Source organism: Notolepis coatsorum (genome assembly GCF_963971535.1).
Source record: "Notolepis coatsorum genome assembly, chromosome: 18".
Taxonomy (NCBI): Eukaryota; Metazoa; Chordata; class Actinopteri; order Aulopiformes; family Paralepididae; genus Notolepis; species Notolepis coatsorum.
This window is the reverse complement of record NC_140182.1, coordinates 18,515,471-18,539,985: the sequence shown is the minus strand read 5'-3', so window position 1 is coordinate 18,539,985 and position 24,515 is coordinate 18,515,471. Positions and strand designations below refer to the sequence as shown.

Here is a 24,515-nt window from a genome sequence, read left to right as displayed (position 1 = left end):
ACCATGTAATTAAAAAAAAGCTTTATAAATAGGAATAGAGATGTGTTTTCATTATCAAAGGAGTTTCTATCCCCAGGCCATCAGGATGCTGAATGACTCTATGCAACGCTAACCCATCCATCTACACATTCATTGCACACACATCCACATGCACACACTATAACTTTAAACCCTCACTTTTAACATTCACTTTAGACACTTTAAACACTTTTTAACAATACATCACTACCTCATTTTTTCATTTTTTCCATTTTTTCCATTTTGTACGTTAGTTTGTACTTTAGTTGTATTGTATAATTTGTATAGTGTTTAGTCTTTATTCTTTTTACTTTTTACTGTATGAAGCACAATCTCAGGAGGGTCATACAGAACCAAGAATTTCACTGGAATGTGCATGTACCTTACATATGTGGTCTTCTACATCAGTGGTTACCAAAGTCGGGGTCGCGACCCAAAGGTGGGCCGCGAGCAGCCACGGGTGGGCCGCGAGATGATTTAAATTTTTTTTTTTTAAAGATAATTTTTTTTTTTTTTTTTTTTTTTTTTTTTTTGTCAGGCCACTGAACTTAGAAGCAGGCCAGGACAGTGTTTCTAGTTGTATTCTAAAATTCTATTCTATTGTATTCTAAAATGTGACTATATGGTTTTATATTAACTTAATAAATAAACAAAAACGAAAAATCTACTTATTTCAACGAACATTTCAAACTAAATAACAGATTATGCACATAAAAGGCTGAAAACAACCGAAGCAACAATAGTATTTTAATGAGGCTATTATTATTATCATTATTATTTTGCAACAAGTTAGCCCTCTCATAAATAGCACATATAAATGAATAACTAACTTGAACTAACTTAATAGGATTGAAGTGATATTTGGCTTAAAAAACGGTCGCATGGCAAAAAAAAATTAAAAAAAAGCCAGACGATGTGCATTGGGCCGCGGCTCTCTGACGCCTTATTTTCTGGGCCCTGGCCTGAAAAGTTTGGGAACCCCTGTTCTACATGACCAATAAAACAACTTGAACTTGACTGAATGAGCTCTTGATTGAAGGATATTAAATGTATGTTCTGTATTTATTCATTAAATCTTTTATTTTTTTGCTGTAAAAGTTGTCTTTCTGTTGCGTATACAGGTAAACACTAGAGCAGGGGTCGGGAACCTATGGCTCGCAAGCCATATATGGCTCTTCTGGTGACAGCATATGGCTCCCAGAATTTTTATTTTTTATTTTTTTTAATACTTGTGATATTTCTTAATAATACTGTGTCATTTTAAAGTAAACAGAAATTAGTTTTGAAGATACAGCTAATAGTATCTGTAGCTGAAGATATAGCGAGCAGAGCTGGCGAGGGAACACAAGTGGACAGAAATTAAAAATCTTCAACCTGAAGACCAGCTGATTCTTAAAACTTGGAACGAGCTTCCTGTGACATACCACACAATGCAGCGTGAGTATTGCCGTATTGACCATGTTTGGCTCTACATATGCATGTGGGCAGTCATTCTCGCATATGAGGAACATTAAGACCAACCTACGCTCACGTTTAACTGATGGAAGCCTCAACGCCTGCATGAAGCTCAATCTCACCACGTATGAACCAGATTACAAGGCCATCAGCAAAACCATGCAGCACCAGAAGTCGCATTAAAAGTAAGACATATTTAATTTATTATATGTTAAAAATACTATATGGCTCTCAATGAAATATATTTAGAAATATTTGGCTTTTATGGCTCTCCCAGTCAAAAAGGTTCCTGACCCCTGCTCTAGAGTATAACAGATATGACAGACCTGATTTAAAATGGGTAAAGATAGTTTGATAAAGCTTACCGTATTTTGCATATATAAATCAAACTCTTCAATAATGTATGTGAATGTACCCCACATTTAAATGCTAAATGTATTCCAGTTTGGGGATTTAATGTGCAACATGTCATTGTCTAATTTGTAGCCTAATTTAGAGGGGGTGGTGGCTTTGGCTTGGGACTGATGATAGCGCTTTTCGGTAATACAACACCTCATTGTCATTTTGACAGTCATTGGGTTTCATTTAACTTTTCTTTAAAGAGTAACGTCAAGGTGAGCTCCAAAGCCACAGCCTATAGATAAAATGTTTGTTTTGGTTTTCAGTTTTAGATTTTTAAATAATTTATTTTTTAATTATTATTACTAGGCTAGGCTACTACTACTATTACTTGCCTAAGTAAGCCAGGTATGACCTTCTATCTACTACAGGTTATTAGCTCCACCACCAACCCCTTGACGTTGGTAGATGCTAGATCCCACGGCTCGGAAGAAATGTTGACATTTATTTTACATTTATCTTGGCTGAAAACGGATGCCGTTTTCTAGCTTGACATCATACACATTCTAAATAGGCCTCTTTGTATTTTCCTGTTTCAATGTTTGTTAATTCGATCATTCGATTCGATTCGATTAAATGTATTGCCATTGCACAAGTACAGAGAGTACAACAACATGAAGTTGGCACTTAACTAGAGTACAAAGGATCCAGTAGAGTTTATTGCAGTGTATACAGTTTAACATGTGAATATCCGAGTATATACAGGTATGACAAAGCTATGGAGTAAATATGCTAAGCTTGATTGATTGATTGATTGATTGATTGATTGATTGATTGATTGATTGATTGATTGATTGATTGATTGAACATTTTATTAACAGATTGCAGAATGGGTACAATACAGTACAGCTCAATACACACAATTGTTAAGGGGATGCAGACCAGAGAAAGACTTTCGTCTTGTTTACATCAGGGTCCCCCATTTTCAATTCATCATAACATATATGACATACATGACATACAGATAGACAGTACTGCTACATCTATACATTTATGACATACCAGATTTACAAATACAGTACTGTTTGTGATACAAAAAAAGAGTCTAAAAAAGAGAGTATATACATTTGACGAAGAAACTGTACATTGGAGGAGGTTGGGGGGGGTGCACCTGGCTCGCTGATAACAAACTATCATTACACCTGGGTAAAACAGAGTCCATTCTCTTCTAAACAAGAATACCCTGAAGACTCTGGCAGGAGCACTCATTCACGGGTACTACGACTATGCTTGCACCTCATGGTACCAAAGCACCTCAAAGGCGCTAAAAACAAAATTACAAACATCTCAAAACAAACTGGTCAGACTACTGCTTGACCTGACTCCTAGAACCCACCTCACCCCTGCCCACTTTGACAACCTAGGATGGCTTAGAGTAAACGACAGAGTACAGCAACTTGCAATGGGCCTGGTCTACAAGATACACTACACGACCAAGGTACCCATGTACATGTCAAAATACTTCCCAAAGGTCAGTGAATACCACGATCACAACACCAGAGGGAGCTCCACAAATCATGTTAAACCCAGATTCGGCTCAAACAAGGGACTAAACACGTTTCGCAATTATGCCACATCAATCAACGCCCTACCCAAAGCTGTAAAGGAATGTGAATCACTACCCACTTTCAAAACCACTCTCAAAAAACACCTACGTGAAACTGCAATTCGAAACTGGCCCCTGTAAATGTCCTAACCCAACCCCCTCCAATGTACAGTAAATGACAGAGTATGGTTTTGTCAATATTCCAATGTAAAGTTTTGCTTGTACAGTTGTACAGTGTCCCCCACCCACCCCTCCTACCCAACCCCCTCACCCACCTCCAATGTACAGCCCCCCCCCCACTCACCCACACAACCCCCCCACCCCATCCCACCTACCCATTCTCCTCCAATGTACAGTTTCTACGTCAAGTGTATATACTCAATCTGTTAATAAAGTTGTCAATCAATCAATCAATCAATCAATGGGGTGAGGGGGGGTAATAATAATACTGGTGAGTAGGAAGGAATACACTAATATAAGTAGATATATTGTAGATAGTTGTAGGCAGTAATATAGTCCTTGGACGGTTGCTGACAGGAAATAATAACCTGTGGCCAAAGCTGTTCCCCCTAGCAACGGACTAGCAACAGTTGAGAAGGTATAATAAAACGCCGACGATGACCCAGTGTGATCTAGCGCCAACCCCTCGATGTTTGGGAATCCTCCTCCCATCATGTCATGACGTCACGTGTAGCTTTGACAAGCTGCTGGTGCCGGAAGAAAAGATGGCGGATCATGAGGAGCAGTTGTCCGATGAGGAAAAGGTAAGAGACGCCGATTTTATCATTAAACAGCTGCAACGCAAGTATGAACGTATGACTTTTTGGGCTTCGCACGCGTGTGTTTTCCCACGCACGTCGGCGTTTGGCTCGACAAGCGTGCACGTAAGGTGTATAAACACAAAACAGGCCGTGGTGCTGCTGCTGCTTCCTCTTATTATTTTTAGCTCAACTTCCGCTCCTTTGCAGGAGCTCGGACGGAGAGGCTCCTTGTACGGTCCTGACTCCTGACTCGAAATAGGAACCATGTAGATATGATAAATTAACCTGAGCTGAGCCCCCCACCATTCTCACCTGCTGGACCCGACGGTCCTCGTTGTGTTGTGGTCGACATGTCATTTGTTCCCATATCTCTGCTTGGAAGTTCTCCTAGTAGAGACAGAGCTAGTTAGCCTATAGCCTCACAGACTTGCCATCCGATAGCTCGCTAGCTAACACGCCCTTTTCAGTGCTTGGTAATAATAACACTGTAAGCTGCTGTTCGAAAACTTTAACAGGCATTGATATTTATATGTTTATTGTGAGCACGGTGGGTTTATCGAACCATATGACAACAAACATAATGTATACAATATACAAGCGACCATGGCATGCTGCTGTTGTCTGGCAACACAGTGTGTGTATCAGGCTGTCAGTGTCATGTCCTTAAAAGGAATGGTTGTAAATATTGTCCACTTGTCTTTCAGTTGATCACACCAGTTCAGTGAGGCATTGAGTCATCACGGTGCCATGGTTTTGTTGTTGTGTTCCTCCACATCAGCTTGACGTCAGGGGTTTATTATTCGGGGTTTTGGCAGTTCAGTGGCCAGTGGGGTGTGGCTCTCTCTCATGCTCATCATCACACATACATTAGAGCTGTGTAAGGATTTAATTAAAGGGTGTGGGGTGCTGCTCATGTTGTGTTGTTGTTGTAGTACAACATGCTTTGAGCTTTGTATATATATATTTTTAAATCCATGTACCAAGAAAGCTCAACACCAGCTAGCTGGTTTAGGTTGTCTTATGTTGTGATGTAACTTCTGGGGGAAACCTATTGGGCTACTTCTCTTTCACCTGCCAATGCTGTACTTGACTTGGTGGTATAATGTTTTTAAGTCATTCGAGCTCAGTTAATCAACAGCTGAGAGCGAGGAGGATGTATCTCAAGAGTCTCTCGGCTTTTGTACAATCTGGACTGCGTTTATATAGCGCTTTTATCCAAAGTGCTTTACAACTTACGACCCCTCACATTCACTCACTGACGGCGGAGGCAGAACCATGCAAGGTGCCAACCTGCTCATCGGGGGCAGAGTTAGGTGTTCGGTGTCTTCTTGCTCAAACACTTCGACACGCTGCAGAGAGAGAGGAGCTGGAATAGAACCGGGAACCCAGAACCCTTTCGTGTTTGGGACACATAGCTAGTTATTATCTATCTATTATCATCATGTGTTGAAAAAAGCAAGCCCACAGTCGGCAAACAGCTGCTACACCACGCCCCCCTTTTTTACATTTTAAGTTATTTAAAGGTCGAGTGATTTGTGCTTGTTGTTGTTGTTTACATAAGCACCAACGTCACTGTGATTTCAAGTAGAGATGAGAAAGCTTCCCGTGGGAAATTATGTAGCAAACCGAATCTCTCTAAATGATTTAACAGCATGGAGGAGTCTCATCTCTGCAGTAGATGACAAGTCCTGTTGTTTCCCTTCAAGTACCCTTCAGGTGCTACCGGCTTCCTAGTTACAACCCAGCAAGCACAGACGGACGGCGTCCTAGGAGACGGGATATTACCAAGTCTGTTTGCTGTCGACATGAAGCCTCTTGTGGCTTCTTGGCTTACCCCTCTGTTAGTTTTAGCTGCACCTGGCTTGCACCAAACTATTACCATTTGAAGCAGAGGTTGACTTCTCTCTCTAGTCTCTACCCATTTTTTCAGGAGTTTGGCTAAGAGACAGCCATATTTTCAGATTTTTGTGTTTGTGTGTGTGTGTGTGTGTGTGTGACTAGAATGTGTGTGTACATGTACATCCAAAACCAAGGAAGGCAGGTGCTGAACCAAATGTGAACAGTTCATCAAATAAACCTAGAAACAGCTTGTACACCGCAGGGCTCCAACATCCACATGTTTTTTTAAATGCCAAGTTTACGTCTGACTCTGAGCACACCTCCTCTTCATCAGACTAAAGTGACAAATGTTTTATTGCCAACCATGCGCATTTGAAACAATACAGTGGGTTTTGCATTTGTTGGGTAACTTTTATTATAAGGTCCTGAGAAGAAGATATGCTGGGTCGATAAATTATATTAATATTAACAAAGTACCCTCCTCCCTCTCCTCATCACCTTACGTCGCAGATGTATCGTTGAAATCAGGTTACCTCGCCTGATTATTTAAACCACGCCCGCACGGCTTGGATCGTCCCAGAAAAAAAACGATACCATTCCCAGTGGAGTGCAATACCAGCCGGAAGGCGTATGGGGCGGTATTTGCCCTTTTGCGAGCTCGGACCCATTCCCAACGATAACATCAGGGATGTTTCATGTTGGATGAAAATGAATGGATATCGCTAATAAAAGAAATAACGATTAAAACCCGACTATACTCGTGATTGGCGCTGAACGGTCGGCGAGTTAACCCGACTATCATCGGGTCTGGCGTCCAATGAGTTAAAGAAACGCTCCCAACATATCCCCCAGAGACAGACAAGAAGATCGATACCGGTTTCATCTCTGTGTGTCCAGTACAAATTTCAAAATACAACTCCAAAACTGGTGTACAGAGAAAGAAATCAATATCAATCTTCTTGTCTGACTCTGGGGGAAGATGGCAAACGAGTGTATTTCCCAAAATGTTGGGAGTGAAAAAAAACTAAAACCTCAACATGAAGATGACTGGAGTCTCCGATGTTCAGCACTACAGCAACAGTATGAAGGAGTCTCGGGTGTTCAGCACTACAGCAACAGTATGAAGGAGTCTCAGGTGTTCAGCACTACAGCAACAGTATGAAGGAGACAGGTGTTCAGCACTACAGCAACAGTATGAAGGAGACTCAGGTGTTCAGCACTACAGCAACAGTATGAAGGAGACAGGTGTTCAGCACTACAGCAACAGTATGAAGGAGACTCAGGTGTTCAGCACTACAGCAACAGTATGAAGGAGACTCAGGTGTTCAGCACTACAGCAACAGTATGAAGGAGACAGGTGTTCAGCACTACAGCAACAGTATGAAGGAGACTCAGGTGTTCAGCACTACAGCAACAGTATGAAGGAGACTCAGGTGTTCAGCACTACAGCAACAGTATGAAGAAGACTCAGGTGTTCAGCACTACAGCAACAGTATGAAGGAGACAGGTGTTCAGCACTACAGCAACAGTATGAAGGAGACTCAGGTGTTCAGCACTACAGCAACAGTATGAAGGAGTCTCAGGTGTTCAGCACTACAGCAACAGTATGAAGGAGACGGGTGTTCAGCACTACAGCAACAGTATGAAGGAGACGGGTGTTCAGCACTACAGCAACAGTATGAAGGAGTCTCAGGTGTTCAGCACTACAGCAACAGTATAAAGGAGACAGGTGTTCAGCACTACAGCAACAGTATGAAGGAGACTCAGGTGTTCAGCACTACAGCAACAGTATGAAGGAGACTCAGGTGTTCAGCACTACAGCAACAGTATGAAGGAGACAGGTGTTCAGCACTACAGCAACAGTATGAAGGAGACAGGTGTTCAGCACTACAGCAACAGTATGAAGGAGGCAGGTGTTCAGCACTACAGCAACAGTATGAAGGAGACAGGTGTTCAGCACTACAGCAACAGTATGAAGGAGACTCAGGTGTTCAGCACTACAGCAACAGTATGAAGGAGACAGGTGTTCAGCACTACAGCAACAGTATGAAGGAGTCTCAGGTGTTCAGCACTACAGCAACAGTATGAAGGAGTCTCAGGTGTTCAGCACTACAGCAACAGTATGAAGGAGTCTCAGGTGTTCAGCACTACAGCAACAGTATGAAGGAGACTCAGGTGTTCAGCACTACAGCAACAGTATGAAGGAGACTCAGGTGTTCAGCACTACAGCAACAGTATGAAGGAGACTCAGGTGTTCAGCACTACAGCAACAGTATGAAGGAGTCTCAGGTGTTCAGCACTACAGCAACAGTATGAAGGAGACTCAGGTGTTCAGCACTACAGCAACAGTATGAAGGAGACTCAGGTGTTCAGCACTACAGCAACAGTATGAAGGAGACTCAGGTGTTCAGCACTACAGCAACAGTATGAAGGAGTCTCAGGTGTTCAGCACTACAGCAACAGTATGAAGGAGACTCAGGTGTTCAGCACTACAGCAACAGTATGAAGGAGTCTCAGGTGTTCAGCACTACAGCAACAGTATGAAGGAGACTCAGGTGTTCAGCACTACAGCAACAGTATGAAGGAGACAGGTGTTCAGCACTACAGCAACAGTATGAAGGAGACTCAGGTGTTCAGCACTACAGCAACAGTATGAAGGAGTCTCAGGTGTTCAGCACTACAGCAACAGTATGAAGGAGACAGGTGTTCAGCACTACAGCAACAGTATGAAGGAGACTCAGGTGTTCAGCACTACAGCAACAGTATGAAGGAGACAGGTGTTCAGCACTACAGCAACAGTATGAAGGAGACAGGTGTTCAGCACTACAGCAACAGTATGAAGGACTCAGGTGTTCAGCACTACAGCAACAGTATGAAGGAGTCTCAGGTGTTCAGCACTACAGCAACAGTATGAAGGAGACTCAGGTGTTCAGCACTACAGCAACAGTATGAAGGAGACTCAGGTGTTCAGCACTACAGCAACAGTATGAAGGAGACTCAGGTGTTCAGCACTACAGCAACAGTATGAAGGAGACAGGTGTTCAGCACTACAGCAACAGTATGAAGGAGACAGGTGTTCAGCACTACAGCAACAGTATGAAGGAGACAGGTGTTCAGCACTACAGCAACAGTATGAAGGAGACAGGTGTTCAGCACTACAGCAACAGTATGAAGGACTCAGGTGTTCAGCACTACAGCAACAGTATGAAGGAGACAGGTGTTCAGCACTACAGCAACAGTATGAAGGAGACAGGTGTTCAGCACTACAGCAACAGTATGAAGGACTCAGGTGTTCAGCACTACAGCAACAGTATGAAGGAGACAGGTGTTCAGCACTACAGCAACAGTATGAAGGACTCAGGTGTTCAGCACTACAGCAACAGTATGAAGGAGACTCAGGTGTTCAGCACTACAGCAACAGTATGAAGGAGACAGGTGTTCAGCACTACAGCAACAGTATGAAGGAGACTCAGGTGTTCAGCACTACAGCAACAGTATGAAGGAGTCTCAGGTGTTCAGCACTACAGCAACAGTATGAAGGAGACTCGGGTGTTCAGCACTACAGCAACAGTATGAAGGAGTCTCAGGTGTTCAGCACTACAGCAACAGTATGAAGGAGACTCAGGTGTTCAGCACTACAGCAACAGTATGAAGGAGACTCAGGTGTTCAGCACTACAGCAACAGTATGAAGGAGACTCAGGTGTTCAGCACTACAGCAACAGTATGAAGGAGACTCAGGTGTTCAGCACTACAGCAACAGTATGAAGGAGTCTCAGGTGTTCAGCACTACAGCAACAGTATGAAGGAGTCTCAGGTGTTCAGCACTACAGCAACAGTATGAATGAGACTCGGGTGTTCAGCACTACAGCAACAGTATGAAGGAGTCTCAGGTGTTCAGCACTACAGCAACAGTATGAAGGAGACTCAGGTGTTCAGCACTACAGCAACAGTATGAAGGAGACAGGTGTTCAGCACTACAGCAACAGTATGAAGGAGTCTCAGGTGTTCAGCACTACAGCAACAGTATGCAGGAGACTCAGGTGTTCAGCACTACAGCAACAGTATGAAGGAGACTCGGGTGTTCAGCACTACAGCAACAGTATGAAGGAGACTCGGGTGTTCAGCACTACAGCAACAGTATGAAGGAGTCTCAGGTGTTCAGCACTACAGCAACAGTATAAGGCTGTCCCTGAACCCTGTTTTTGGGATTCTAACTTCGTCAGGGTTTTTCAAACGAACGTTCGAACCTTCGTTTTTTATTAAAAGAAAGGTAAAAAAAAATATTTAAATTTTATTTTTTTACGATCCTCAAACTAAATCCTCAATTTGAATAAAGTAATTAATCTGATTTAAATTGAAAATTAAATCAACTTTCCAGCCCCAGACCCAGCCCAGGGAGAAGCCCCAGCCCAACTAAATCAATGAAATCAACTTTCTTTAATGAATATAACTCATCAGTTTCTTTTAATACTATAATATTAGTGTAGCCTAATCTTTATCTGCAACTGTGAAGAAAAAACCCATTGGTTTAAACAGAATTAATAGAAAAAATAAAAATAAATATGTTTTCTATTAAAAATTCGAATGCCAACGTAACGAACGAGGGTTCGAACGTTTGGGCTCAGCCCTACAACAGTATGAAGGAGACTCAGGTGTTCAGCACTACAGCAACAGTATGAAGGAGACTGTGAGAGAGAGGCTACCTAACTAACTATGCTCAGGTTCCTCTTTCCTCAAGGCTGACTTATTTTCTTTGTTTGTTGTGAATTCTCTTAGTGTGTGACTGTGTGGAGGATGGCTTTGAGAGGATATCCTTGAAAAGGCTTTTCAGGATGTAACTGTTTGTCCTAGTTCATTAATGACTGATCTTTGTCTACATATGCCGTCGGGGAGGTCATGTGCATTAGTCTTTGATAAGCGGGAAGTGCTGTGTTACCGACAGGATGCCAGTTCAGTACTTGTATTGATGGGATTGGCACCGCGAGGGACGTTATTGGGTAAGAACAACTGTATTTGGCCCGAGAGGAAATTACCAATGGACTAAAGGACGGATTATTTCTGGGATTATAGAGGCTTTTTGCTGTGATTGGAATAGTTTACAGGACTGTGAAATTGCCACAACCGGTAGGCCTATAGAAGGGTTGCTACTTGCTAGTCCACGTCAGACTCGGTGTGTGCGTGTATCAAAGGAGGCAAAAAGGAACTTAATCCTGGTCAGAACAATGAGGCAGACTACAATATATTTACATTTAGTTAGCCATGCTTGAGTTGCCATCTAAACATTCAATCCATCCCAAAGCTAGACATGTAAATAAAAGGTGAAAGACTCACTCACAGCCATGCAGATTTGTCAAAATGATATCCAACCAATTTGAAACAACCTTTAGTCAGGGGAGTCCCATGGTTTCTCCATAAAGCCCGCTTGTACCTTTTTTGCGCTCGGTGGGTATTGACTCGGTGGGTATTAAACACATTGTGTTTACAAACTGTCTGTGTCCTAGGCAGGCATCAGCTAAAACCTGTGTTCATTTTTACGTGTTTAAAAGGAACCACCATTCAATTATAGAATAGGCTGCACATCAGATGGCCTAGTCCAGTATTTGTGAACAACCTTCTCGCATTCAACGTTCCTCTGTCAAACATCTCTGCCCAAACAGGAAGTAAACAAACCGGTGCTACACGTACTTGTATTCTTTTCTTTTAACACTTTGGGTGCCGGAGGTTAAATTCATTATATACCATGGGTTGCCAGCTCTATTTGTCTATGGATAAGTTCCCCTTCTTTGCAGGGCTATAACTTTTTAAATCCGATTGCTAGATTGCCATTATTAGGGCCCATTCAAAGTCCTATATGTATTGTTCAGGGTGAAGCAACGTTAAACTTTTTCATTCACATATTCATACTAAAATATGGTCTAATGTATAAGTATGTTTTCATCTCTTTCTGCAGCTTTCTCCAGAACGTGATTTATAGCTCCAAATGCATTATATTGATGATGAAATACAGTTTGGTAGCGATCTGTGCCAGATAATAAATTTCAACGGCACGTACTTCTGGAAGTTACTACACGTCATCTGATGTTGACCGGATGGCCGAGGGGGCGTTTATAATTCCGTGGGCAGCGTTATACCATTCATCTAATGTGGGTCAAATGTTCATCATAGCAGTTAGTATCGAACAAATTGAAATATAACGCTGAATCTTACCGTATCTTCCTCGCGCCGTTGGGCGATGAGCGTGGAACAGACATTTTCCTATTATGGGATGTTGAAATATCCGGTCCATTTCGAGGTTGTATAATAGTATATACGTCCAAATCATGTTGTTTATCGAGTTATTGGCAACAGATCGCTATGTATTGTATCGAGCGCGAGTTCCGGGAGCTATAGAGAGTGCCCGGAAGTAATATGGGTGAACAGCACTTCACCCATATGGCTTCCTGTTTGGCGATTGCGCCGATCGGCCACCAGATGGCGCTCTTGAACCGCTAGAGAGTTCAGTGGGGCTTTTTGGTGGGTCTCAGGCCAGCGGATGGAAAATATGATTCCGATCACAGATTTTTGAAATATTGATATCAAAGACGAGTTACGGCATCTTCGGCAACTTGAGCATGGCTAGGAATGACGTCTTAACACGTCCTTCGGCACTCAAAGTGTTAACATATGAAATAAATAATATTGTATTATTAATTGTTTCCCCTGTCCTTTTTAGTCTACTTTACAAATAAGAAAATTAGTTTATTCACCGTGTCCATGGAAATGATGAACACAGCTATTAGTTAATGTTTTAAAAGATGAAAAGATGGCCGGTTTACTTTTCAAATAAATATATCGCAGCATAACTCATAAATGTTCAGACACTCTTAACAGCTTGGTTATTTGATACGATACATGCAATTAAAAGTTATTACTGCAGTGCATTCTATTTCAAGTCTGTTTTTGTTGCAGTAATCACGCACTTGGGGCAGAGCTGTTTTACAGGCCGTGTGATGTACGTAGGCGTAGAGGCAGCTACTTTCTCTCAAAGTTAGAAAAAAACACAAGAACCACGATTCTAATCCATGATGTCATGCCAATAAAACCTGGAGCTGATCCATTGACAATTAATATGACCCTGACGTCATATTTATCCAAAGTTCTACATCCACGTGACGTGAGCCTTCGGGTGGCGCTATCGACAGTAAATTGTGTCCGTACCCTCAGAAAAACACCAGATCGCTGTCACCTTTTCGGTTCTTAAAGCTGCAGCAGGCGATGTCGGAAGACATTAGAGTGAGTTTACCTGCCCTGCAGAAATAGAGCGAGCTCTGCATCCCTTCTCAAGCCCATACATGTGCAACAAAGGTTTTCCACAGACTCCCAGAGGCACCAGCAGCGTTAAAGGAACACGCCAACTTTTTGGGAAATTAGCTTATTTGCCATCTACCCTGGAGTTGAACAAGCAGATACATACCCTTTTCTTCTCTGTGCATGCATTAGGCTTAGGTTAGGGAACAGCCGCACCGTTAGCCTAGCTTAGCGTCATTCACTGGAAGTAGGTGTGCCAGTGTAGCCTAGTTCCCAACAGTCACCAAATACAACTCTAAAACGTTCCTGTAAACATGTTGTGACCTGTGTATTTACCACGTGGAGAAATAAAATAAAAATTAGACATTTTCGTTTTCTAAGCAGATATATACTCTCTATAATAATATGTCTAATTAATTATTACATTTTATTTCTCCACGTGGACGTGGTAAATACACAGGTCACAACATGTTTACAGGAAAGATTTGGAGTGTATTTTGTGACTGTTGGGAACTAGGCTACACAGTTGGCGTGTTGCCGTGTTCCTTAAGCTAAATTACCAAAATATCAGCTCCCTGCATCAATAAAAAAAAAAAAATAAAGAAAAAATATCTTCCGATCAGATTTTCTTTTTTTATATATTTTAATTCAGCTTAAAGCTGCTGGTGCCTCTTATTACTGCTTTAAGCAGTAAACTGTGTCCATATACCCCCAGAAAATCACCCTAGTTAGGTACCGTCTTAATCACCTTTCCATCCTTTTTTCTATTATTCTCTGTGGTGCTGAACATCTGTATGATATCATCACAAAGTAGGGGATAAGACATGGTGGTGTTAATGAGAGAGAGAGGGTAGGAGATGTTTAACTGTTCCAGATCATACTGTAGATCTTAACCTGTTTGAACAACACATTATTCCCATTTTTTAAGTGAAGAATGTAAGGCCAGTCGAACGCTTGTCCTGTCTGTACGTGCCTGCTGCTGCAATGTTGCATATTTGGATATGTGAGAGGAACAGCCCAGAAAGTACTGGAATTCTGCAAACAACTCAAAAGTCCTGTTCTTTGACATTTCTCAACCTCAGGTGACCTCTCATTTTGTTTTGTTCTACGTGCCTAGACAGCAAACATTCAATACAGTGCATTAGCTACAAGCTACCTAAAGGCGAACAACACTCGGAGCGCCATGGTGTAAAAGACTCCAGTGATCAAGTCAGGCTATTCCTCTGCATTGAACCGTCCTAACCTCCGAGGAGCAGTGGGCAACCAGACCATGCACCAGGGGACCAACTCCAGTTGCAACGCCAGTATTTTGGTCAAGGGCAATGGCACGAGTATACCTTGAGTACCCGGAGGAATCCTATGCAAAACATGGGGAGAACATGCAAACTCCAAAGGAGGAAAGCCCCCCCTGTTGGGTTTGAACTATGGACCTTTTCTTCCTGTGAGCTAACGGTGCTAAAAGCTGTGCCACATCATGTACAAACATCCATCCACCTGCTTCTAGGCCGTCCGCGTCTAACTTCCTCCCTCGGTTCAGTAAAATGATAAACTCCTGCAAACAGTGTTTCTCTTTCCCCTGTTTCTTCAAGGTTCAGCTTTTAGCAGCCCCACCACCACTACTGCATCATTATGAAGCCAGAGAACTAGATACTAGGCTTGAATCCACCAACACACGCGTCTCATCTAATCTTGTCTTTGTGCCTTTTGGCTTCTTATTATTCTCCCAATTGTCAATTACGTTAGACGTCCGTATCTCTTACACCTGGCAACCCTTTTCTTCCAACATCCCGAGGAGCCAAGCCAGGCAGGGGCCCCTGATGTCTCCCAGATATTGACATGGAGAGATGCCAGGATGGCGGATCAAATGCCTCGAGATGATTCCACCTAAAATGCCTTCAGGCCAGATTATTGTCTCCCTTCTTAAGAGGATCTGGAATGTCTTGATAAGGTGATGCTGACGGCAGGATTAGAGCCGGCTCTGTTTTGGCTTTGGCGGGGGGCTTTTCGGAATAAGGTGCACCTTAAGAGATTTGGTGGGGAGTCGGGGGGGCTTGGGTTTGGAAGGAAAGGAGACCAGCTGGTGTCTGGCCCAGGAGAGAGCACACAAAAGACTGGGCTCCGACTCCGCAGGGGGTCTCTCCCACTCTCTCTTTTTGTTGGCGTGTTTGTGTTTTGTGAGCTCTTGTCTTCTCCTTGTGCAAGCTTGCCTAAATCCCCTTAAAAATGCTCCCGAAGATTAGGGGATTGGCTGGATCATGTGACCAACATGTCGATGATGATGTCATCAAGCTTCAAGCTTAGATGACCTCCCCACTAAGCGGCTACTAGGGATGGGCACGAGTAATGTTTTCCCAGATCGAGTACTCATGAATTACTCGAGTAATGTTTCCCAGATCGAGTACTCATGAATTACACAAGTAATGTTTTCCCAGACAGAGTACTCTCATGAATTACTCGAGTAATGTTTTCCCAGACCGAGTACTCTCATGAATTACTCGAGTAATGTTTCCCAGATCGAGTACTCATGAATTACACGAGTAATGTTTTCCCAGACCGAGTACTCTCATGAATTACTCAAGTAATGTTTTCCCAGACCGAGTACTCTCATGAATTACTCGAGTAATGTTTTCCCAGATCGAGTACTCGTGAATTACTCAAGTGATGTTTTCCCAGATCGAGTACTCGTGAATTACTCGAGTACACTCATGAATTACTCGAGTAGTACTCAAGCAATTGTTTAGGGAAATGTATTTTAGAATGCTTATCATCTAGATAGCACTAAGCTAACAAACCTTTCACAGTAACATTAAGTGTACTATTAATGCTCCACAGCTTCCTTCAACAACTCACGCCTCGTGAGATTTCAAAGCATGTTTTCTGTGTCATTATGATAAACGTGCACCTTTGGTGGTAACCAAAAAAATAAACTAAAGAATTAGCACCCTCAAAAACCACTCAAGTTCAGTTGAAACGATGAGTAAACGATTACTCAACAGTGTCGACACTCATCCCTAGTGACTACTATGTATGTGAGTTCCATCCAAACGTCTGTTTTTAACACTCTTTATAAGGAGTGTGTCAGGGTTCGAAATTAACGGGGGCTTGGGGCATAATGCCCTTGAAAATGGACAAAATGCCCTCAAATCAGTTAAGGGGGGCACTTAATGCCCCCGACAGTTCACTAATTATATATATTTATCCGGTAATGGAGCGTCTGTGTATCGTACGGTTCAGATGACGCGCAAATAAAAAAATTCATTTGGCGGAGCCGGTGTTCTGCACTGGCTGCAGGCAGCAGCAGCAGCACTGCAGCCAGCCAGGTGCTAGTCAGTTTGTGTAAAAATGGCACGCACAATATAAATCAATCTTCATTACGACTTTAAAAACATAGCCATTAACATTACATAGGCCTACACACATCTTGCCATAGCGTTAGCAGTTTGTACAATGTTTGTAGCTGTTAGCTAGCTAGCCCTTCACAACAACAGCTAACACCGTAGCTACTAGCTACTGTAGCAGAGGAGGAAATGGGAGTCTTGAGAGGCGGGGTGTTTAAAGACAATGATAGGCGTTTATTTAACATCCAAGAAGGCTAACATACAACTGTGTTTTACTAACTCCAACCGGGACTATTATCGCTTTCGCGCTGCTTGTTGATGTTATGAACTGCTCCTAACGTGACCGGAGCTGAAGGTGCCACACGCTAAAATGTCCGTGGGGACCCGGCGCCAACCCATAGATAGTTCCAACTCACCGAATTACGTAATCCACCACAGTTGCACTCAATATTTAAATAATGTTAGTCTAAATAAATGTAGACAGAAACATAATAATTTCAAGCAGAAAACAAATCTTTCCATTAAGAACTGACAATCGGGGAATTTAAACATGGTTGACATAGTTTTTGTGTGTTTATATTAATTAAAGAAAGGAAAGTCTAGTGCTGGCTGAGCATATTTTTTGTTTGCACTAAGTTAATACTTTGACAAATGTAGCCTATATTTTTCATTCAGTTCGGTCTTTGTGTGCCAAACATTATTTAAGGCTGTAAACACTGTAAACCTTTTATTTTATTTTTAATAAATGAGAAGCATGTTTAGATTTGAGTGTTACATTTTTTTTTTATAAAAATTAACGTATATCGAACTGAAAACGTGACCCCAAAATCGTGATATGAACCAAACCGTCCATTTTGTGAACCGTCCCACCCCTACCGTTTATCATAAAAATTCAGTGCCCCCGAAATACAAAAAAAGCCCCCGAAAATCAATTAAGGGGGGCAAAAAAAGCCCTTGAATTTTTTTTTTTAATTTCTAACCCTGGAGTGTGTGTTTGTTTGTGTGTGAAGGGCACAAGCGACTTTGGGTCTTTGAAAAGCGCTATACAAAATAAATGAATTATTATTATTATTATTATTATTATTATTATTATTAAGGGCAGTGTGGTATGTGATCCAAAGCTAGCACCTCCAGATCAAATGTTTCACTTTGTGGGCACGTTGTCACCTGTAACGATCTCACACCAACCTGCCTGCTCATCACAGCCAATCACAGCATCTCTCACACAAAGTTGAGCTCATCTCCTCTAGGGATATTGGTCCGATACCAGGCTAAATAGGGTATTGATGATATCTGAGAATTTCCCCAATACTAAATCCAATACCAAGAGATGCGTAACAGGCTAGAAATAAAAGCAAGGTGACTTGATTTGCTGCATTTCTAACACATTAGAAGCATATTCAATCTCTCTAATGGAGAAGAATGGATTATATATTGCAACCATGTTTGTCCAATGACTCCAAACTGAAGTTAAGTTTTATACTGTTCAGTAAAAGCGATGGATCGTTACTTGATATCGGACGATACTGAAAGTTTAGTACTCTGAAAAAGTGGTTTCCGTGCGTCCCTAATCTTCTCACTCAAAACGAGGTCAAAACGTCATTGGACAAACTGAGATAAAGGCTTCCGCAGATATTGTTTTGTAACGTCCTGTGTGATTTTTAAAAGAGAAAGTACTTGGCCTACTTTATTCTCAGTGTACACAAGGTCATTGGAAAAATCCCTCTTAGATGCACATCATTGTAGTTCCCCACACATGCATTTCTTCTCAGAGCACAGGTCGCCCACCGTTTCTGATTCAATATCGGTTAGGGGTGCACCGATATATCGGTCGGGTATCGGTATCGGCCGATAAGTGCCTTGTTGACTGCTATCGGCCTATCGGCCGATAAGCTCAAATGTGCCGATAGCAGTCGCCGATAACTAACCATCCATTTGTGTAGCGTCAAAAGGCAAAAAAAAAAAAAGTTCACTCGCGACCCACCTGCACAACGCCCGCCGTCCCCCCCACACACACACAAGCTACTGCATCAAAGTTACTATTTATGATTAACAAGGCATTCGTTTTGTGGCATTAACGTTATATAGTTAGTGTTACACGGACAATAACATCAGCATATTATTATTACCCATAGCAGCAAGGCATTACTCCGAGTCCGTTCATAGCCGGGAGGCAGAAGACTAACGTTACTGGTGAAAATGTGATTTACGTTGGAATACTCCTTTGCCAACTTGCTGTACTTTGCTTGCAGGTCTGCAGCCATTATTACTGGATTAAGAATAGCCCCAACTTTAGCCAACGTAACGTTATGGCTAAACCTTTAACATTAGTTAACCCTAGCTTTCGGTTAGCTGTTCAATGCATAGTAATAACACAACCAAGCGAATCCATCAGAGCTCCCCATCAACACCGCTCTGTCGGGAGGATGGCATTTAAGAAAGTATCTGCTGTTAAAATGACACAAACATTCGTTTTGTGGCATTAACGTTATTATAGTTAGTTACACGTTCAATTACATCAGCATAGTATTTACCCGAAGATAGCAAGCAAGCCGTGCATAGCTCGGTTACATTCCGTTGCTCATTCCGTACACAACTACACATTCTGCAATCTGTTAATAAAGTTTTCAACCAGACAAATGTATAGAAAGGCTTTGTTTTATTATAACATTTGTTGCAGTAAAATCATTGTGTCTCGTTTGGCCATCCTGTGGAGCGCGCTGGTCGGCGGGCACTGCCGGGCAGCTAACGTATTAGCTTGTTGTGGTTCTGAGTTTGACTCGCATTCTCGCAAGCAGATCATCAATGGCGGCATGCCCCGAAGTAGAAAAATGAATAAACGCTTGGTGGTAAGCAGGAGGTGGGTGCTAGCGGTGTGGCGTAATTGGCCGAATCGACTGTCAATCAAAATGGTTCCATTGCATTGGTTGAAAGCTCTGGTTGAGAGAATAGTATCCCGCTGCAGGCCGCCAGAATGGTTCCATTGCATTGGTTGAAAGCTCTGGTTGAGAAAATAGTATCCCTCTGCAGGCCGCCAGACGATACTGGGAGAGGGATCAGTGATACCATAAACATATTTCTTGATGTTTCCTTTTTTAAGTAAGTAAAGAGGCCTACAAATACAAACACACATACAAATATACAGTAGTTTCATTAAAAAAATTAAAAAAAATATTAAAAAAAATATTAAAAAAAAATTAAAAATACTTATTTTTTGCCACAATTATCGGTATCGGTATCGGCCGATTGTGTTAGTTGAACAATCGGTATCGGTATCGGTGGCCAATTTTCATATCGGTGCACCCCTAATATCGGTGCATCCCTACTCCAGGTCATGGGGGTTCTATTTGTTAGATGCTAGATCCCACAGCCCAGAAGATATTTTCTTTCTTTTCTTTTTAATTTGTAGGTAGTGGGAGTGATTAAAGGGATAGTTCGGATTTTTTAACATTAAGTTGTATAAAATACTTTCCTGTAGTGGAAGCAAAGCTATTTGCTTACGTACCGAGGCCCGTGGTCTCCGTTCTGGCCGCGTGAACATTAAAGGCAACCAACTTGTGTTCAGCCTTTTGTTCAGCATTTCTCTGATTGGCCACACGGCCACGTGACCGCGCTGCCGCTCTGTGTGTTGTTGTGGCGGCGCACGGAAGCCGGGGAGAAACCACCGCATCGCCCCGCTGGCGCTTCACAATGTGCAGTTTCTAGTTAATCAGTCAGCAGCTGAGCAGCCTTGCGAAATAACATTATACATTATATAACGTTACAATGTACAGTTTCTAGTTAATCAGTCAGCAGCCTCCACAGCCTCCAGCCTCGCGAAATAACATTATACATTATATAATGTTACAATGTACAGTTTCTAGTTAATCAGTCAGCAGCCTCCACTGACGAGTGAAGCGTGTAGTTGTTTTGATAAATGCGTTGTGTATTCGCGCGATTCGATTCGGACAAAGATTACAGCTCCGCGCTTCATTCATTTCATTTGGGACCTCTGCCGCTCGTCTGCCGCGCTCGCAAAAGGGGGCGGGGGGTCGTGGCCAATCAGAGAAAAGCTGAACACAAGTTGGTTGCCTTTAATGTTCACGCGTTCTGGCCGGGGTTCAGAGTGAACCGAAGGCAAACAAGGTCACAAAACCAAAACATTTGAATCCACACCACAACATGCAGGGAAAAGGGTTACCTATTTCTATTATTCTATTTATTTTTGGGCTTTCTGTATATTTCACCCATCCCAATTTAGGCGTTATGCCAATTCCCTAGGCGTTATGCCAATTCCCTTCCTGGTCGTTGCCCACTGTCGGCCTGGGGAGGGTGTAGAACTACCACATGTGCCGACCACTAGGAGTTGCAGTTTACAACGACCAGGAGTGGACACATACCCATTATATATACAATACAATTATAGTACAGTAGAAAAAGTAAAAAAAAATATGAACTTTTAAGGTGAAAATTATGATGGCTTGGACAAAATATCATTACTCGTGTGATCTAGCCAAAGTCCAACTTAAGAGAAGTCACAGGTTGACTCTGTGCCATTTCATAACGGGGACTAACAACGAGATTAACAAGACCTGACCCCTATCTCTGTGAACGGGGAGTCATCCATATCTAAGAATCTGTCGTACATTGTTGGTCTTTTCATATTTGAAGTCACTGGTAAATTGCTGACATTGACGACAGAAGTCAAAAGGACAGTTTTATTTGTGATAGAAAAATGCCTTTGTTTCAGTTAGACCGGCTTCTACAGTGTCGCCTGCCACAGACTCCTTACCATGGCAACCACTCGCTGAACGATTCTCAGCCTTTTAGCAGAGATCGTGATTTTAAACATCATTTAGTGTTATGGATTTCTCCTCATTTATATGGGCCAGTTATCATCAACTGGCTGCCCACATCTGGCACCAAAGCTTCCCATCCAGCCTGCAGCATATTAATTAATTCAGAAAATGTGAGGAGGAAAAAACTAGTAAAATCTGGTACTTAGCGCGGCCGGGCACCATGAGGGCTTAATTGTATTATTTGCCCTCTGTTTAAGCTTTATGTATCTATAGAAAAATTGCTAAAACAAAAAAATTATTGGCAGAGATACATGTGAAATATATCTATTGCTTCATAGCTGTTTCAGAACCATGGACAGCGCTGTTTCTTTCAGGCCTGTGTATAGGCCTGAGGTGTGTGTCTAGGATAGGTGAAGCTTAAACAAATTCCTGTCTTTTATGAATGGAATGTGACTGGTCCTGTGTCTTCGTGCAAGAATGTGGACGAACTCATAGCTCTCATTAATTCTACTGACATGGGGATATCCAGCTTTAAAGGTGGCAATGTTTCTGCAATGGGCCTCTTGACAGCTCAGGGTATGCCTATTTAAAAGTTGCATGCCTTGTGTAATGTGGTGTGCAAGATCGTATTTCTTTACAACAGCAATCATTTCATTGCAAATGAAGCATGCAGGTTTAGCATTACAGAAAGTTGGCATGATAAATGCATACTTATCCATTCTGGTTTTCCACGCCAACCTTCCGCTTTAGGCTCCTTCAGTGACATTTCTGATTGCCTGACAAACGATTCAAAAGGCTTTTATTTCTGAAAGCGTTTTCCACCAATCAGGACACCGCATAATTGTGTCAACCATTGATGCAGGAAAAGTGAAGCCAAAATATATATTGCCCCCTTCACTACGTTTAGAACACCTCGGCGAGGCGCCTCTGTATTCTAAACTCCGTGTCGGTCAATTATTTTGCGACAATGACCTCGTAGCTATACATTATCCCTTACATATGGTAATTCTTTTACACATCGGTATCGGTCCGATATCAAGATAGAGCCGATATATATTTTAAATCTTTTTTATTTTTATTTTATACATGTTTTTGTCTTAAATAGTTAAAAAATATCAGTAATTTCTGAAAATAAGTTACAAAGGTTAAAAAAAAATTTAAATGCGTTTTGGAAAATAGCTCTTTATTTGATTTATCAAAGTGTTTTCTATACAGAGATATCGACATCGGTAAATATCGGTATCGGCCAGAACAGCAATATTAATATCGGTTATCGGTATCGCCCACAATTTTCACATCGGTGCATCACTACCCCCTAGTGGCCACACTGGCCACTGTTTTGTTTTGCGACCAAGATGTCTGCGATGGAATGCTATGAATTCAAGCGGTGACTGGCTTCACATCCAGTGCCCATTCCACTGAGCTTCACCGCTGTATTTTAAAGGGCAGTGTGGATGTGGGTGTCTGACTGCATCATAGACATGGTGCTTTCGGGTACATTTGAAGTGTCACCCTGTTTTCTCTCCGAGGCTTTAGCACCTTCAGAAAGCTCCCCACTCCTTGTACTCCGTGTACCATCCACTAATGGAATATCTCTCTTCCTCATTCTGTCAGAAGAAATCCATTTCAAACCACAGCCCACGGCACACACCGGCCCCCCTGTCCTCTCAACATTCTGGACAGCTCCACGCTTTCCCATGCGTGAGCTCAAGTGGAATAATATCGTCCCTGTCGATTACAGGCCAGGTCTTTGCCGCCACCTGCACCCTTAGGTTTGGCTTCTCTCCAGTCACTCTGAGTCACTTCACTGAAGCTGTGAATGGCAGCGGCTGAGTCAGAGGAGTGTGTGTGTGTGTGTCTGACTGATGTGTTGCTGACCCCAGGGGTTGGAAGTCCTGCTGCATTGTCTCATGACTGGCACACATACACACATACACACGCACACACAGGCACACACACAGACACACACAGCTTGCCAAGGAAGATGGCCTGCAGAGTTTAATGAAGTGGCTAATGTCTTTATTCCCAGCTAACAGTGAGTCGGGTAATTACAGTGGGGCTGCTGTACTGAAGTTGTAGGTCGTCTTCTAGTCTATAAATATACCTGGATCATGAATGATGATTCCAGTATGCTGGCTTTTCCTCTGCTCATCAAACTCTTAAGCCATTCTTGTCTTTTTATTCATCTAATGGAAGTTTTTATTAACCCCAAGTTCAGAATTTGAATCCCAAGTCAGGAAAACATTGTTGTATTATTTTTACTGCATTGGTCTTTGTATTCCAATAGTCTTTGTGGGCTTCATAATGTGTTCCAGTAGCCTCATCTTTGCCCAATAATTGGTTGTGGTGTTCTCTGTAATATCTTCAGTCACTGTGTCCAGAATCCACCTTTCTGGAGACCTCCTGCTCCTATTGGCTGATATTCATTTCATGTCTGTTTCTTTTATTTAGGCATTTTGTGGACTCTATAGAAATACAGTGGGAGATTCACTTGCAGCGCCCCCATAATACATATCACCTAGGGCTGGGCGATATGGCCTAAATATGATATCACGATATTTTCTGACCTTTCGGCGATACACGATACACATCACGATGTTTTTCTTTTTTTCCCCAAACAATTCATTATGAGGCTTACCAAGACAATTTGAGTTTGCAAGCTAACATTAAAGACTAAATAAAATACCCATGCATTTAGCATTTTTATATTATATATTAGATTTAGATTATTGGATTATTAGATTATATATTGCATATATTTAGCAATGAGATATTATATGATTTAGATATGAAATATGATTAATTGAAAATGGGGGACCCTGATGTAAACAAGACGAAAGACTTTCTCTGGTTTGCATCCCCTTAACAATTGTATGTATTGAGCTGTACTGTACCCATTCTGCAATATGTTAATAAAGTTTTAAATCAATCAATCAATCAATAAATAGCATTTTAGCATTTTTATGAAACTACTGTATATTTGTATGTCTCTAAATGTTTTGATTAATTGAAAATGGAGGACCCTTATGTAAAAAAGCCGAAAGTCTTTTTCTGGTCTTCATCCCCCAGTCCACTGTTGTTGTATTGAGCTGT

At 42.0% G+C, this 24,515-nt stretch overlaps 1 protein-coding gene across 1 annotated transcript in view; it reads left to right on the top strand.

Moving 5' to 3' along the window:
- Window positions 1–4,099: 4,099 nt before the first annotated feature.
- Window positions 4,100–24,515, top strand: part of LOC311244886 (F-actin-capping protein subunit alpha-2) — a 57,393-nt gene continuing 36,977 nt past the window's right edge. The window contains exon 1 of the mRNA XM_084334573.1: window positions 4,100–4,182. Within this exon, the coding sequence (XP_084190699.1) occupies window positions 4,144–4,182 (39 nt within the window). The 5' untranslated portion in view covers window positions 4,100–4,143. The remainder of the gene's footprint in view (window positions 4,183–24,515) is intronic.